At 26.1% G+C, this 19,807-nt stretch overlaps 1 protein-coding gene across 3 annotated transcripts in view; it reads right to left on the bottom strand.

Annotated features, from left to right (window-relative positions):
• Positions 1-19,807, bottom strand: part of LOC119678125 (maternal protein pumilio) — a 400,630-nt gene that overhangs the window by 193,937 nt on the left and 186,886 nt on the right. The window contains exon 1 of one of the 3 annotated variants that reach the window (XM_038089800.1): positions 15,020-15,365. The exons of the other annotated variants lie outside the window; for them this stretch is intronic. Within the exon in view, the coding sequence (XP_037945728.1) occupies positions 15,020-15,163 (144 nt within the window). The 5' untranslated portion in view covers positions 15,164-15,365. Of the gene's footprint in view, positions 1-15,019; positions 15,366-19,807 lie in introns of those variants that run through there. 3 annotated transcript variants of the gene reach the window in all.

The following is a 19,807-nucleotide window of genomic DNA, read 5'->3' on the forward strand; positions in this document are numbered from 1 at the left end:
TACACGACGTTAACATTATTTTTCGCAGCACAACGAATGGAACTCACATAAACAGTAAAAATACAACACACTCTGGTAAGATAGCTAATAAAAAATAAATAATTGATTACGTCTAAAAAAAAAAACTTACCCAAGTATGTTAGGATATAGTTAAATAAAAAAAAATTAAAAAAACTAATCATACGAACTGTTGAACTATTGAACTATTGAGTACTATTGAAAGTTATATGTAGTGATAATAAAAGAGGGGGGTCATCCTCCAAAACATTGGGTAGTTATCAAGAAGATTTCCTATGATCCATTAGAAGACAAGAACAGCAGTAAGTATGTAAGTTATAAAAAATTAGCAAGAATATGCTCCTGGGACCGCAAGGGGAACTTTGATTTCTCATTAAAATTCTATTTCGACGTTGCTGCATTGGTTCCTACTGTAAATATTAGCAATCTATTTGCAATTGACCGTATTGTATTGATGGATGAAGTAATAACGTACAAAAAGATCTAGTTACAAAAATAATGATATTGAAAGATGAAATAGTACAAAAAATCGTACTAAAAATCTTACGGACTAACAGAAATAATCATAAAACATAGAGATTATAATTCTATTGTAATTAATTTTTCTAATAGAAATTAAAACGCAAAAAAAAACAAAAAAAAAATCGTGTATTAATGTATAGGATATACTGATAGATGAATATAAGTACTAATAAAAACTAATAGTAAAATGTAAATACTAATATACACAAATAGAAAAATATTAGTACTAATAAATGCTAATAGCAGAATGTGAGTACTAATAAATGCAAATAGAGGAATATTAGTACTAATATTGTAAATACTCATAGAAGAATATTAGTACTAATAAAAGCTTAGTACTAATATAGTGAGTACGAGTATAAGAGTATAAGAGAATATTACTACTAATATAGTAAATATTAATAGAAAAATATTAGTACTAATAAATACTAATAGAAGAATATTACTACTAATAAGTACTAATATAGTAAGTATTAATAGAAGAAAATTAGTACTAATAGAAGAATTAAAACAAACAGTAATCAGTAATACAATCAGTAATAATCGAATATATCAAATATGTAAATAAAATCTAGTAAGAAACGGTTTTGTTAACGCATATATGGGTATTTGGGTTATGTTAACTAAAGTTCTCAACGAAATGTTTTATGTATTACTAAAAAAGAGTCCCCAAAATGTAAGAAAAAAAATGGACAGTGAGTCACCTGCAAAAAAGACTTTCTTTCAAATACATTAAAAAAGAACATAAATACTGACTTTTACAGATTTTAGACTTTTTAAAATACTCTAATATTATCTATTGCCTTAGGAATATACAAAAGTAAAGATTCTTCTCATGAAATTTAATAAGAACTGTTCAAATTATTTACCATATATATGCAAATGAAAATAATGAAAAATAATGAAAAAAATAAAATAAAATAAAATGCATCTGAATTGCACAAGAAATATTTTTTTATAAAAAAAAAATCAACTTATGTAAACAATAAAGTAGAGAACAATAAAATAAAATTTAATAATATGAAGAACTATATATATATTTTTTTTGTTTTTTAATAGGGCAACTCAAATGGCACTTCTACTTTGTACTACTAAAGAAATTCAAATAAAATGTCTAGCAGAAGGATTCTTGTTGCACATATGGAATTTCAATCAAATGAAAAATTCAAAAAATATACAAGATACTTGAAAAGTTGTCACACACATACGACTATAAGAACTTTATTACTTATTACAGTAGATTTTTTATTTATTCTTGATTTATAAAATTTTTCTTTATTGTATTTGATTGAATGTTTACATATATTGATAATGTTAAATATTAATGGCATATACGTAGTATGCTGTATGGTTTTTAATGTGAAAAACTTACATACTACAGAAGATTTATAATAAAATATAAAACTTTTGTTCTGAATTTTATAAAATAATAAGTTACTAGTAAAAAATGGGCTTAAATTTTACTCATTCTCTTATTATTGTTACTTTTATATATAATTTTTATAGTCCTGAATTTGAATATTTCTTTATTTCAATTATTTACAATAAATACATTTTGGAAACTCCAAAAAAAGTGTGGTAGTTGTGACATAGGCAACGTGTTAGTTTATCTGTAATAGTGAAAAAGATCTCGGATAATTTATAAATCATGTTATATGTTTTACATATCTGAAAGAGTCTTCATTCTGACACATTTATTGTAACATTATTAATAGTGCCATATTATTTGAAAACAGTAACATTCTTCAAATGATATCATGATAATTGCTTTACAGGTTACAATAGATTTGGTGAATGTAGTCTTGTAATTTTCAATCGCTAATGAAAGAATTTCGTATGTTAATGAAAATTGTTTTTTGATGGACAAATATGCTGTTAAAACCAAGTAGTTGCTTGACGAGCGTTATAGAGACTCTGAACTAGGGAATCAACTATTTTTGACTAATATGCTAATGATGTAAAAGCGGTCGTAAAATCTACAATAATACTATACGATCCATTCACACAAAATCAACAGCTGTTTCAGAAAGCTTAAAAGTCTATAAAATAGATTACAAAGAGCGGAATGTAAAGTTGGGTGAGCTAGTTGTGTTTATTATTGTACCTAACGAAATTTAAACATGTGTACGTTGGCTTTCGAATTAAAAACCACAAGTCACAAGTCGATGAAAACGATGATATATATAGACCTCTTGGATATAATTTCTCTCATCCTCAACTAATCACATTTAACACTTCAATAGTTCTCAACTTTTCACAGTGATATCAATTTAAATGAAGCCCTCAAGAAGTTACAGAAGCATTGGAAGAAACGTATCGTTCTTATAAGAGGGTATTTGTGCGAATAGTGTCGAATTTCTGGAAACAAACATATGCTTTTCTTAGTTAAACCAGAAACTTATTGAATAATATGTTATTCAATTTATTTATAATTCTAATTTATTACAGACTTTTTTATAATTTCATACACTATTGGTAATACATATAAATTTGTCAAGTTTTTTATATATTAGTTAAAAAAAGATTACAGAAAAATTATATAAAATATGTTATATATGTTTTTGATTAGCTTATGATGTTTAAATTTATTTCATTTTTATTGAAAATGTTGTAATAGTTAACAAAAATAAAAATGATACATACAAAGAAGAATAATGACAATTCGTATGATAAAATATTTAAACAAGACCCCTTTTTCATATGAATGTAATCTTCAATAGAGTCAGTTAAAGTAATGAGTTTATTGCATAAAAAAAATGTGTATAAAACAAATTGCATTACTTTAAAAATAAGATAGCTACAAAATGATATAAAATTGAAGTCATAATGAGGTCAATTAAAAAATAATCATTTCTGTCGAACGTAAAGCACAACACAACTTTTCTGCAACATATCTCGTCGTAACTTTACAGACAAAAATTAGTAGAAAAAATGTTTAGAAAGTAAAGTAGAAAAACAGTGTTGCAAGTGTTTGAAAAGTTTTTCAATTAAAGTTTTTTATTCTTGGCACTTGGCACTCGAAACGCCACTTTGTGGTGACAAGAGAAAAAGCAAGCAAATTAAATTTTTGATAGATAAAATCAGTAACAATAAAGTAATAAAATCAAATAATTAAAAAAAGGAGGAAGGAGAAGAAACTTCACATAAACGCAAATTATACGTATAAAAAAAAATTAGATACAAAATTTAAAGTTAAGTAAAGCGTAACGCTTTTGCACGTCATAAGAAAAATTATTTTGAAAAGATTCGTGGACTAAATATTACGAAGGGACATATATATAAAAATGTTTTCTTTCGTCTACTTACCTGCCTGCCCGCCTGATATGCTTCAGAAAGTTCATTTTACTTTTATTTGGCAAAGAAAAATATTATTATTTCGTAGCGTACCTATTACTATTAAATGCAGAATTATAAATATGCACAAATGTGATTGTAAATAAGCATTTATTATTTCATACGAAAATATTGTTAATAAAATTATATTTGTAGGAATTGCAATTTAATTATCGCAAATGAAAGCAGGAAAATTGCATATAAGGAAAATCATTATTTGGAATGAAAAAATATAGTTTGATTTTTTTTTTTTTTTTTTTTTTTGATTTTTATTGGCATAGCGCTGAGGCAAATAGTAACAAACCAATGGCACAACTTCATATAAAGTAATAATTTGAAATATGCAATAAGCAAAAATTAGTTAGTTGTCTTATATTTGTTTGCATTTGCACATCAGTAAACTATGCATTATTATTTGTAATTATAATTATGCCACGGTGCACTGGCAGCAGTCAGCTTTACGCAGAAGAAATTGTTGAATTCAATTATATACGCGGATATGTGTGCTTGTGTCTAGCATGTATATGCTATAAACATTTTTAATATTAAAGCAAAGTAGCTATTTTCGCAGAAACTCAACTACACTGCAATCAAAATATGTGAATCATATGTTGGCAGGTAGCAAAGCTATATTTCTTAATATGCAGTAAAATGCAACAGCTGTGAGCTTTGTAGTGATGTACACAAATGTACACAAATGTAATATATAAGTAAGAGAAAATTACATAGAATATCTATAGAAGGAAATTAAATGAGACATTTATTGAAGTGTAGTTTATTAAAGTTTTTAGAAAATTATATAGAAGCAAATTTGAATATTATTTTAAAGCATATCAAAAATCTTATTGATTAGTCAATTTTTATTTTTTTTCTTTTTTCGAATTTATAATATTTAATAACATTTTAAAATATTTAAATATATTTTTATATTTTATAATCTTTTATAATCTCTTATAATTTTTTACAATCTCTTATAATCTTTTATTATCTCTTATAATCTTTTATAAAATCTTACAATATTAATAGTACTTTAGTTAAGCTTAACTGTTAATATAGAATGATACACAGATTATAATAAGTTCACATAAGATATTTTTAAATTTCAAAAATAAAGGTATATATTAAAAATCAAAAATTAAAAAAAAAAACTTTGAAATATTTTGATTTTGTGGATGTTCATGTCATAGTCCGTTTCATTAAGAAAGGCCAGTGAGCAACACACTAAATAAAGATATTGGCTACAACCAATTGTCTTTCCATATTTGTCTATAATTATCTGTTATCAATAAATAATCTATATTTCAAGTGAAAGATATTCTGGAATACAAAATAAACTTTTATAAATGATCTTGAATGACTAAATATACTATATGACAGTATATGACTTACACAAATTGCAGTGAATCACTAAACTGATCATACTAATTTTTAAGTAAAGTGCTTTATGCTCTTACTCTTGTTTTATGAACATTACGGTAATGTAATGTCATTACCACAAAAGATAAAAATATTTATTTAAAGATTTTCAACAAATATTTTCAAAGCTAACGTCACACTTAAATAAATCATTATTTTGCTATATTCTTCATTTTATTTTTTTAAGCTAAGAAATATATAAATTTCATTTTATTGCTATTATACTTGCTAGGTAGTATAAGAGAACATGTAGAAGTCATCTAAATGAAAAAATTATGCATGACAAAACGAAAAATTTGCAACAACAACGATGTCGTCTTAAGAACTATAAGTTTATTTGTATAAACAAAATGATTTTAATGAATTTAATGTAGTAGGGCAAGGAAATTAATAAACATTGTAAAAACTGCAATATAAGACTTAATTACTTTAGTAAATTATGTCAAGATTATATTGTATATTTTTTAATAGTTTTTTCAGTTTTTAGCAATAAGTGTTAATTTTTATATTGTTGTGTTCTTGTTAAAAATCTATCAAAATTGATTATTTTTTATCTGCTTAAGTTTGCTAATTGAGCATTCTAATTTCCATTTGAACACATAATAAAATCTATTTTTAAAGGCATAACTGCAGCAGCATCGCATTGCTGAATACACACAATATCACATCTGTGTTGGTTGGCATCTCTGTTAATAAAATTTAACCGCATAATAAACTTAACCTTAAAAAACGATTTTTCAACAATTTTAACAATATCAAATAAATTACTAATAATTTGAATGAAAAATATGACTATTAGCAGTAACATGCAGCATACCTCAAACGCCTACAGCACCACACCGCCACACACCCGTCTGCATATTATAATCGCTGTTGGCTGCTGGCTGACAACTTGACTTAACTTGACTTGGCTTGGTTTGGCTTGGCTTGTTATATTCTAAGTTCATTGCAACTTGCAACAAGTCTACTAACTTTTTATCTATTATGCATGTATATGTTATTGTTTTGTTATGTGTATCTATCTGTATACCATTATATAACATACACAAAAGTACGTATTTCTTTTTTATTTTGTTTTTGTATCTTTGAACTAGACTACAAGTTCCCCAAAGCAATAAGAAAATTTGTATATCATTTGAATGAGCAACAAGACGAAGTTAAGCTTAAGTCAATGTAACTGAAGTCGCACTGCAATCTTTAAACTGCAACTGCAGCAGAGAAGAGTATACCCGAACAGCAGGGAACTGACTTTTAATGACATTAATGCTTAAGGAGACATACGCTCATTCATACTTAAACAGCAACTACAAAAAATTATGAAAAGATACTTACTCGTTCGTATTCGGTACTTGGTACTTGGTACTCATATATAAAAGCGTTTATATGCAAAAGGCAATGACGCCGCTGCTCTATGATTACTAAGTGCCTAAGCAGAAAAGAACGGGCGAAGACAAGCAAATGCGGCAGTAGACGTGGTAATATATTGTGTGACAACTGAAGTACAAGATTATGATGATTGTTATAATGATGACGTTGATGATAATTTTAAAGAAGTAGAAAATGTTGAGTATAATAAAGATGCTGCATAGCACTAGTATTCGAGACCATGTATAAAGACAAGTACGGGTAAAGCTTGTAAGAGAAAAAGTGTGCAACCGATGCATATTAAAAATTCAAAATGCTGCACACAAGTGTACTTTTAAAAATTGCATAAAAATAATATGCATTGCAAAAATATAAAAAAAAAAAGCAACAACAAAAACAATAATAATTCGCATAATATGAGAATATAAAAAAAATTATTAAAAAATTAAAGCAAAATAAAACAAAGCAAAGATAGAATGTGAAATTAGAAATGCGCATAAGAAACTGCTTTGCTTAAGAACTTTTTATGGAAAAATAGCAGAGAATGTGTGTTTGTACGGACAACAGTAGTGTAGTTGTGCTGAATAAGTGTACTCAAAAGTGCATCTCATACACCGACGACTAACATTTATAAGATACAAACGTGCACTGTATAGACAATTAACTCTGATGCATAGATATGCAGCATACGAAGTGCAATTTGAATGCAGGAAATTATGAGAAAGAAAAGAAAAGGCAATAATCAAAAAATGTAATGCACAGCACAAAACATTTAAAAAAAATTTTATGTTAGATAATATTTAAACCAATCTATTAAATGAACTACCCACAAAAGGTATGAGATATTAAATTGGATCAATAAATATTTCATTATACTCTTTCAGAATGGATAAAAAAAAGTAACTGGAATATTCAAGGATTTGGTGACAGAAACTGACCAGTTGTGCTTAAGCATTATCTATGACGAATTTAAATATGTACGGATTATGCTAATTTAACAACATTCGGAAAGAAATACCAAATAACTCTGGCAGCAACATGGTGCACAGGTTTCAACACTAAAACAACACATTCTACAAGAGAATCAGTGATAAAAACGGGAACATGAACAGCAGTTTATTTCCCATATTAAAACTTTAGAAAGTTACAACGGTTACCAGACTATTGCAGCTCTTCGATAGAATAATTGCAAAAATAATATTTTATATATCGATATTGAGGGATATATAATTAAATGTGATTATATATATTTATATAATTAAATGTAATTATATATATTTATATAATTACTACTTAAATATAGTAACAATTCACATCATCTCTTTTAGAACGTTCATTTTCTTTTCTTTTAAATTATGATATTGGCTAAGTAATGGGAACGAAATAACTGCACTCTTCCAACAGAAAATTTATTAATTTTGAAAAACGCTCTTTTAAAACAACTGCCGTCCCGTTAGTGTATCAATTAATATAGTAACACGCCACTATTTCCAACAGGCAACCATTTACAACATAGGTTTGGCTGAAGACTATAATTGTGAACAAGCGCTACCGGCTTTACCAAAGACACTGATAAAGGTATTAATATAGTCTAATTCGTTTCATATGAAGAATATAATCAAACAATTGATTGTAATTATTCTTCTTAAATTTATATAGAAGGCAAAGTCAAGAAGTCAAGGCAAATAGTATCACTTACAATTTAACTCTGCCAAATATATCTCATATTTATATACTTCAATACATTTTATTTGAAAAGCATATCCAGATAGATTACCGTAATTATTCTTAAATTTGTATGGGAGCCGAAACTTTTCTCATAATCAAAGAAATGTATTAGGAAAGCCTTACAATGGTGAAGAGCTGGGCGAACTTATTTAAAAGGTGAATACTATTACTACAACTAATTTCCTGAACTCCTTCTGGAGCAAAGGGTCTCCAAGACAGCATTGGGCCTATTTACATAGATAAATATATAGCATCAAAAGGATATAACTCTGATATAACTCATGTCTCTAAGTAGTGTCACAGACAGTTCTAGAGATTTATACGTGACATTTTGGTGGTAATCAGTTTCACCTAATCTTTATGTGTTTTAGAAAAGTTGAAAATATATATTAAAAAATAATCAAAGTAAAATCTGGACTTACTATAACAAAACAATTATATATATATCAAAAGTAGAAAAATTTTTAAACTCATTCAGTGAATAAAAAGTTAATTTGGTTAAATTAAATTGCTTTTCTCTTTTTCAAAGAAAACTAAACGAAAACATTTATGGAGAAATATAATACCAAATAAAAGTGCTTCATATGAAAAGTATATGTGCTTTTAATAGTACACCTTAAGCATATTTAAAAAAAGAAACAAACCCCACCTAAAACCATTGTGCACGTCTTAGTTACTATTTTCACTAAATTCAAAGTAAATTATATTGAATAATAAATGCCACTAATTTGCTGAGCATAAAGCAAAGCAACTCCCTCAACCATTAAAAATTAGTATGTCCAACTGAGAAAAAAGCAGTGTGTGTATTTTTCAAATGTGATTATTTTTCTTACTGCACTTGAGTGCACTTTTGACGTTAGTGTAATTAAAGTCATTTAAACTTAAGTACAAAAACAATGATGGAAAAATAAAAATAGCTAACAACCCGAAAAAAAGACAAAAACAGTAAAATTACTGGTGAAATAAAATAATACCTTATAAGACGTAAGTTAAAAAAAAAATGAAATAATAAAATAAAATAAAATGAAATAAAAAAATACGACGAATAAACGGATTGTGCGCAAATTGTAACAATTTAAGAGTGCATTATATGATTTTGATTGAAGTTGCCTTGCCATTACTGCACATTACGAGTGCATTACTATTATTTATTTACTTGCATTTCAGATTTTTATATCGTATCTTTTTCTAAAGCATTTCATTTATTTATGTATTTATTTGAAAACCACTGGTAAATTCTTTGAAATATCACAAGTGCACTGCAACGCAGCAATAAACATGCACTCTATATGCAGTGCCGTTGTCGTTCTTTCTCATTGTTGTTTTTGTTGTCGCCGTTGTTGTTGTTGTTGTTGTGCTTGTTGTGCTTGTTGTGACGTATGAATGAAGTGCATGACACTTGTTACATTTCTTTGACGTTTATGCTTGGCTGCACTTTTGTAGCATAACCGAACTAAAGCAAATCCCTAACTGCGTAGAAACATTTTATATAAACCACTAGAATGAATATCCATTTTACAAAAGATACTCACAAACATGAGATAGTATGATTTAATGTGTTAGATGCTTGCATCCAGATACTGTGTACAAACTGTTATTGGTATTACAGCCGGCCTGGCTCTAAGAGTTGTCGTCAGACGGGGGGACAGTCAGCCAGTATACACTCAAATCTTTTTGATTGCACATACAAAATGTGACAATCATTTTAGTGTCACAAAGGTGAGCATTGTAATGGGAAACTGTATTTAATTTCACAAGTGTCACTTCAACTTACTTCACACACACGTTCGCTCGTTGAAAAATCTTCGGACTTCTTCAAAGCTAAAGGTAAGTAGAAAGGATTTTGTGAAAATAATATTAAGGATAGGTTTTTTTTTTTTAAGCCACTTTAAGTTGTTAATATATATTTTTTAAGCTTCAAATACTAAATAATTACATTAAAGTAATTGTATATGGCGAAATTTCTCTTAATTCGAATATTTGGGAGTAAATTAAAGAATATTAAAAAAAATTGACTTTGCACTCCGGAAAAGTTTTTGCGAAAAATGAATAAAACTTTGCAAAAAATAAAATACAAACAGCATATCAAGAAAAAGAATTTGAAACAATAAGAAACTTCGAAATTTTTAAAATATTCGTCTTATGCATATATAAGATCAAAAAAGTTTCACTAACATGAAATAAAAAATTCAAGAACCACAAAAGGACTTAATAATACATGGATGAAACTTAAATAATATATGGTAAATAAATTTGGCAAAAAAATATTTTATAAAAAAAATTTTTTTAACATTAATTACAAACGCTACCAAAGTAATTAAGTTGGACATTCAAAATTAGAATAAAAAATAGAATAGACTACGTCTTAAATAATATAAATAAGTTTGGCAAAAAAAATCTTTTTAAACATTAGAAATACTACCAAAGTAATTAAGTTCAAAATTAGAATAAAAATAGAATAAACTGCATCTTACAGTGCCAGCTAACTGCACTAAAGATATAAAACAATGAAATATTGATTTATGAAACTCGTTTGTCTTAGGGAAAATGTTTTCTTCACGAGAATATAATAAATAGAGAAATATAATAATAGAGAAAATAATCAGGAAGAGATATGATGGGAGAATATAAAAAAATTAAATACGGTAGAAACATATATGATGGTAACAAAAGTATCACAAAGGGAATACGTCAAAGAAACGATACTTAAGAAAGATTCAAAAAAATTCTAGTTCAAAAGACTACTTTTATAAAAAATACTTCAGCAAAATATAAAAGATAAATACTGAATATGATGGAAATTAAGTACAGAACAGAAAATATGGTAGAAAAAATCCGACGGTAGTTAGTATAATAGTTAAAATACAAAAGAGAAAATATAAATATAAAATAAAAATATTAAATATAAATATAAATATAAAATATAAAATATAAATATAAAATATAAATGCACTGCTCCGTTAATGTATAAAAAAACAAAAATATTTAATTAAGTAACTTCATTCTCTTGTGAATTATAATAAAAAGTATATTTTTCATAATAAATTACTATCCCAAACTTGTTAGTTATATAAACGTATTGCGTCCATTTGTATTCTCTAAAAAAAGTGCTTTAATTTATTACTCATTATTTATAAAAACAAAATCCAATGTCTGTCTTAAAAGTAATAAAATTAGCTTGCCTTGATAAAGAACCAAACAACAAAACTCTGCTAGAATACTAACTTAGGCACCCTAGGTATTCTCATCAAATTATTGTTTACTTTTGTGAAATTGAATCGTAGGCGTAAATTAAACTAACCTATTTAAACATTCAGTTTAACCGCTTTTCATTGTATCAAGTCCACTAATTAAATCAAAAACTTTGCATAAGTAGAAGAATTAAATAATCAAATTAATGCAAAAGCATTAGGTAATTTAGTACAAAAATAAAATTGTTGAGGTATTGTGCATATAGTATTTGAAGTAAATTAAGTCAATAATTAAATTAATTTATCGAACTCATTTATAATTAATGTTTCGAATAATAGTTAATTCAAAAATTATAGAGAATTCATAACTAAAATGTTTACAAACTTAATTTTAATTAAGAAAATCTATATTCACTAATTAAAATCAATTTCAATAAAATAAACATACTTCAAAGTATTCTTCATATTCCTTAACAAATATATTGAAAGCGTGCTACATTTATTACTATATATAATATTATTCAATTTAAATGTTTTAATTCAAATATTTTAAATGAATTTGATTAAAGGTTATTTCGTTGAACAAAGCTATTTTATTAGGCTTTTTATGTTCAACGCCCTAAAACGAATTTTCATGTAAAACTAACCTTCTATAATGTACTTATGTTAATTAGTTTAATAACAAAAAACAAGAAAGATATAGTGCCAAATAAAATGTAAGGTAGATGTCAGCAAATGTTGTTTTTATATAACGAATCAATATTAGTTAACTTAAAAATGGAAATTTACTAACGTAATACTAATAAAGAAACATCCATATAAACAATATATTGCGGTTTTAAATATATAACAACGTAATAGAACAACAAAGAGTTTTGACGAAAACTATTTTACATTTTTTGTATTTATGAATTATGGAGAATAAGATATTTCTGAAATATCTAATAGCAAGGTCTTGTAAACTTGTTTCAAACGCACAAGAATTTGCTTTTCAAAAAACCATCTAATAAAAGTTGGTTGACGTCTCTTTAAGAAATGCTTGCCCTTCAACGTCTTTAGAAAGAATCTTTGAATACAAATATTGAACACTAAGTCAAACCAATATAAGTCAAATTTTAATTTTTAATTTTTAATTTTTATTTTTAATTTTTTATTTTTAATTTTTATTGTAACTTTTAGTTTTGTTATTGTTTCATATGTTTATTCTGTTTTTGTATATATTGTTTTTATTAAACTTTTTCTTTTACACAATATACAGATATTTCCAAAACTCTAATGAAGTTATTAATAAATTGTATAGAGTACAACCTCTTGCTACTGCATTTGTTTAAACGATTTTAAGCTTAATAAATAATGTAAACAACAAAACAACAAAAGAAAGGTATTAGCATTACAAAAACTCAATGGCCTAGCAATTATTTAACTCATCAATCACTTATGTCAATCACAATTTATCAATATACTAAATAGCAAATGACATACATAGTCAAATACATACTATATAGTATATAAAATAATATTGTAAAAATGTCAAATGACACCCACAAGCTACGAGCGAGTGAGTGAGTGACTATAACAACAAGTTGCCCAAAAACCGATACTGGTATCAAGAGTCAAGTCAGTTAAGCAGGTTGCTTTGAAGATAACTCGACTAAAACATTAATCATTGAAAGCCATAAAATATTGAATTTGGGGTAGGGCTTTTTATGTTTAAAATATACCATTTTTGTTTAAGTTTAAAAATTTATGTCTTTTCTCATTTAATTTAATTTAATTTTATTTAATTATATTTTTTTTTTGTCTTTTTGTTTTTTTGAGTTTCATTTATTTTTGTTTTTATTTTTGTATTTTTTTTTATTACTGTTATATTTATTTATTTAAATTATTTTAAATAAAAAATGAAATAAATTGAATATATATCATTTATTTATTTTTTTCAAATTTTTTATCTTATTTTTTATACTTATATAATCTTTGTTTACTTCTCAATATATTATATTATACATTATATTGTTATATTATATATCAGATTTTCATATTAAGTATTACATTATTGTATTATATATTAATCGTACGAATTCTTAATTTTTTTTAACTTTTTAATTTTTATCTTGTTCCTTTTTCTTTACTTTGCTCCAATATTTATTCATTTCTTACTTTTATTTATATATTGTTATTTAAATTTAATAAATTTTCTTAATCAAATGTTTCTATATTATTTTTTATTTTATTTTTCAAGCTCTGAGAAAACTTTTTAAAGTATCATGGTACATTAGGATGAATGACATCCTCAGAGACCTCAAGATTGATCCCATCAAAAAATACATTAAGGATAGAGCCTTGAAATTATTTGCGAAAACTGACAGGCTTACCAACACCGCGTTATCAATTCTCAGAATGGTTACAAGCTTCTCGGGGAGGTATACAGATCTGAGGTCAATTATTGCTTAATATGATGAAGTGATACACAATAATCCAGTGAAAGCGTAAAGAGGGGTTTTAAAAATACCTCGAGTTAAGAAAGAGTAAAAGTGCTCAAGTGCACTGGCTCAAATAGAAATAAATAAATAATATATTTTATATATAATTATATACATAGAAATAAATAAATAATATATTTTATATATAATTATATAAATATTATATATCTACATATATTATGTATTTATATATAGTATATATTTATATAATATACTTTATAATAAATACTTTATAAATATATTTTTCTATATTGTATTTTTTATTTTCTTACTTTATTTAATTAATTTTAATTTTACTTTATTATTTTTATTGTTTTATTCTATTTCATTATTTTCATGTATTAGTTTTATTTTTATATAACTTTTTTTTATACAATTTCGTTTTATTTTTTTATACATTTTTATTTCGTTTTGTTTTTGTTCTTATCTTATTTAATTTTTCATAAATATTTTAAACATTGTTATTAATTTTAGTTTTTGCTTTTATTATATTTTATATTCTATTTTTATTATAACTAATCAAATGTCTGGTTTTATTATATTTTATATACTATTTTATTATACTTAGTCATAAGTAATATAATAATTATATTCATATATATTTTTTAATGTCTTTTTTGGTTTGTTTTGCAACTTTTACATATTATTATTTTGTTACAGTTTTGTTATCTTTTATCTAACATAATGTTTAATATCTAAATTTATAGTTTTACACATTTTATAGTTTTATTCTCTTATATCTATAAACACTAAATAATTAAATAATTATTTTTTAAAAAAATCAAGCGTGATTCTTGACTCAGTCACATTTCAATCAATTGCTAGGGTCTTAAGCTTTCTTTCAATAACATGAAGTAAATATAATTAAAAACTCTTTTTCAATCTGGTTTTTTATACTATAAAGCATTAATTCTAGATGGACATACTTTATTAAATAAGATCTGAATTGATTACAATTACACTTACAATATGTTCCTTAAGTTCTTTGGTACGTAGTGGTCCCAACCATTGATGCAGTCCAATATAACGTTTTTGTACCATTTTTAAAGCTGGTGCCCCTTGTGCATAAGGGCCGCCCAATAGGGCTGTGGCAGTTTCCAAAACCACCATGTTTTTATTTTTATTATAAATAATGCTTTATATTGTAATGTATAATTTATATAGGAATTGTTTTTTGTGTCAACAGAATCCCTTGAATTCTTTTTATGTATATGTATTAACAAATATATTCATAAAGTTATGGTTTATCTTTAGTTTTTATCAGCTTTTGTAAATGTTGTTCACACTTTTTATACTAAAATTACTGCATCCGGTAATTTTTGGTAATTTTTGTTGATAGCAACAAACCACTTGTTTTGTTTGTTATTTTTTTTTAATTTTTGGTTTTTATTTTTTTGTTGCTTATAAAAGGAAATCAAAGTGAGATAATTTCAATTTTGTTTAATTCAATAATGTTTTAAATTAATTTATTTAATAACATTTAAAATATGGTATTAGCTAATTGAATTTTGCTTTATGCAATTATAAAACTTTAAATTATTTAACTAATACTTGTTTATAATTTTAAACCAATTTTTTTCAACTTGAAATTTTTATGTTAATTTTTTAAATAAATTGCACATTGTTTCTTTTTTTTATTAATGGTGACTTTTTTTAAACTTAATTAGTTTAAATTTTATAACACTTAATGAATCGCTTAGCGTGAATATACGAATTTGATTAAACAATTTATAGCAATTTAATTGCTAGGATTGATTGCACAGAGCTGGGCGTTGCACGTTTTAGTACATGTATTTGCAAAAATATTATTAATTATTTAAGCTATTTATTTTGATATTAAAAATTATTTTATGCTATTGCCATTTAAACTTAAAATTTTAATCCTGCTCATTGCAGTAAAAACAACAGTACAGCAGTACAGCAGCCTTTGCTTTTTAAGTGCAAATAATCTGTATTAAATCCTTGTTAATCCTGCTCATAGACACGCAACAACAAATAACAAAAACAATGTCTGCCAACACGTTTGAAATATAAACAGCACGATACAGTACAAGATACAATTTATTTAAGTTCGAATGTAAGTTTGTGCGTTTGTGCGTGTATGCGTGTATCTGTGTTATTTGAGTTAGTGTATTGTTGTTGAGAATCCAATTAAAAAATCCTTTAAAATAATTTTTCAGCACGTTCGCAGTAGCAAGACGGCAAGGCAAAGTAGCTTTATAGGAACGCAACGCACTGTTGACAGAGACACCAACAAAATCGAGGAAACGTGCGAAAGCGTTAATTTTTCAATTACTGGCAATTTTCGTTCTTCAACAAATTTAGTTACATTTTTATTTAAATAACAAATAGGAAACCGTTGAAAATTTACATAAAGTTGGACTTAATGCGAACACCTGTATCAGTTACTTTTTGGCCAACAAGTGTGTTGACTATTTTGACACACTTGTTTGTTGATAAGTTGAAAAATCCTTCAATTAAAACTTTTAACGTTATGTTTTGTTTTTGCTTTTGTTTTAGTTTTTTTTTTTATTTTTGCCAATATTTGTTTTATATGTTACAAAATTTTACAAGTTATTTTATGTAAAAACACTTTACTTCAGGCACTGTTATAATTTTTGATAATAAATAATAACAAAGGGTCGCGTATTAACTCTTTTTTCTTAAAAAATTTATTTAAACGAACTTAGCGTAATCGCAAAATTCGGAACCGGAAACTTGTCATTTGTATTGGGAAGCTTTGATAAATCTGGGTTCTTAAGAACTTAATTTTCCATCCTTTTTTTTTTTATTTAAACTTTACAGTAATAATTTTTTATTTAAATAAATATTTTTAATATCTTCTTTCTATGCAACAGACCGACGAGAATAATAATAACCGTTATTTAAAAAATAATAGATAAATAATTATTTTCATATCTAACAAGAGACCGAGAGAATTTCACATCTACGAACCACAATGTTCAAAGTTTCATCGCGAACTGAAGTAAGTCCAAATACGACGAATTGTATCTGTGCTTTGATATTTTTTTTTCTATTGCACACGCGACGTAGAAAGCAAGCAGCAAGCAGGCAGGCATACAGCAATTGTATCCAAAATATTCATCGTTTATTCTTCATTCTGAGCGAGTATCTAAAGGCGAACGAAGCCCGACCGCCGTTGTTGTCTGAATTTACGAGAAAATTTTGCGCTTCCGAGTCGTGCCAGATACAAAGATACTTCATTATGATGTTTACCAAAATTTCATACACAAAAAGAAAAAAATTAAAAGAGACCTCAACTAAAAACGTAATAAGAGACAAACTTAAGAGAATATCTTTATATTTACCAAAGCAAGTATCTCATTTTTGTAGACTTGTCTTAAACTCTTTATAAAACAAATATTACTTCACAGTTTACACCCTTTTCAGATATGTGAGAAAATGAAAACATAAATGTTTTTTGTTTTTTTAAGAGAAATAAAACGTATGTTCTGCAAGTTTTGTAGACTCTCTCATCGTCAGTGCATTTCTCTTGTTCGAGTATCTCAGCGGCAAAAACAGTAAATTATGAGATACATGCGCACATTTGTTGCTGATAATTATGGAAATTGTGGAAAATAATATTATGACCGTGTTAAACTGAGCAAGTTGCAGATAAAATGCATTTCTTTACTGGCTAGAAGCAAAAACAAGAAAACACAATTTATCTGCGTTAACAGGTTGGTGTAGAATTATAGAGAAATGAAGTTCAGATAATTGCAATTTTTTTTTTATTTTTTTTTACTTTTTGTTTTTTGAACTTCAGGTGTAGAATAATTTATTATTACTTTGAAAATTGTACATATATTAATGCTAAAGTTTCAAAAAAAAAAAACTGTTGAAAGGAAATTGAAATAAATATAAGGTGAAAGCATGTTGAATACTCACATATATGAAGAAAAATAAGGTTAAATGCAAGCACTAGCTGGTTATAGAAATAAATTAACTTAAAGTTAATTATAAAAAAAAAACTTATACCAATAATAATTACGACAAAATGGGAAAACATAAAAGAACAATTGTTTTTACATCGTCTTTATTGCAATGATAAATTTAAATAAGTGATTAGTTAGTTGATTTTAATGGTGGCGAGAGCTTCCTATTTTGTCCAGGTACCGTTTTGCTACCACGGACACGGTCAAGAAAATCGAAATCTCAAAACCAAACTGTGCAACTGATAAAGAAGATTTTTTAGTTGCAGCAAAACTATCCACATAGTTTTAAGATACTGAAGTATCTTATCTTTTAAAATTTTTTATTTTATAAATCCCGTATATATTGTTTATAGATCAATATTGAACAATTTTCTGTTAAGTTTTTTTGTTATTTGTCTTAACGCTTTATTTTATAATTATTCTTTATTTTATTGTTGTTGTTTCATTTATTAGTTAATGTTTTTATACTTATATTTATCATCATTTATGATTTAAAACTAACTAGTATCATATGTCAATATATGTCCTATATTAAGTGATAGTTAGCAGTGGCAGTTAATTTTACAAGAAGACATATATCACTGAAACGCTTTATGAAGGGGGCCATTGTGTTATCGCCATTTTTGTGACATGTTTCGTAAGGAGTTTTTTTAAACCACAAAACTTCGTTACCATTTAAATGTCTTAAATTCCTTTATTTCCAATATCGGAAAGACACATCAGGAAAGGAGGCTCTAAAATGGATAAACACATTACAGCAACTGCTCAGCTGTAAAAAAATAGATTATTGACACTTTTTTCTTCCTTCTTTAAGCGACAGCTACGACAACATCCGTTTAAAAGAGTCTTAAATCGTTAAAAGTATATCCGCATTTAAGACAGTATTTCGTAATTATGATGATTGAACTGGTCAGTAAGGATTGAGCAAGACAGTTGCTTAATTTTTTTCTAATCATAGACAAGCCATGTGGTTTGATGTATTTTGTGCAAGTCATATTTGGGTTAACATTTTGCTACATTCTGAGCGTATAGCCATTTTAACTGAGTAAAAATAAGTCATGGGATAGTTGTGGTCTATTCGTCGGTTCTAAAATTATCGGTAATCTTATAAGTTTTGCACCGAAATCTCTTACTCGACGATGTACATCATTCTAATATAAGCTTAAATGTTTTAAGAACGTAACCGGAGGATATTATGACCACTTCGATATTAATATTACTGTTAAATGCATAAATATCAAAAAGTATTTAATAGCGAAATGAATGGTAAAAAGTTTTGAATTCTTTTTGAAGAATATGATATTATTTTATTATCATGTATGATATATATATTTTCCTATATATCATATTTTTCAGCAGTCTTTGTAAAGTTTGTGGTACTCATTTGAAATCACACTCCCCATATGCCAGTGTTCATAGCTTTTTGAGTAAAAAAAAAACTTTATTAAAAGAGAAGTGTTACGTTAAAATTTTAATTCAATGCCGAGAGGCCTCTGGCATTTGTTAACCCATATTTAGGGCGACATTTTCACTCAGTGACGACTTCTTCATTTTAACATTAATAACACAAGTTTTAAGTGTATTGGAATCACGTTTATCATTTCCATTTCATAAACTATCAGTTTGATTGTAATTGAGTCTATCGATACAATAAGTTCTTAATTTACCGAATGTCTTTAATATTTTCATCCTTTTATTAAAAACAATGATTTACCGTTTGCACTACCATATCTAACTCTATTTAACAAACTTAATATACACATTTTGTTATTTTAATAATTCTTAGGAATAGTGGAAT

Source organism: Teleopsis dalmanni, chromosome 2 (assembly GCF_002237135.1).
Source record: "Teleopsis dalmanni isolate 2A chromosome 2, ASM223713v2, whole genome shotgun sequence".
Classification (NCBI taxonomy): domain Eukaryota; kingdom Metazoa; phylum Arthropoda; class Insecta; order Diptera; family Diopsidae; genus Teleopsis; species Teleopsis dalmanni.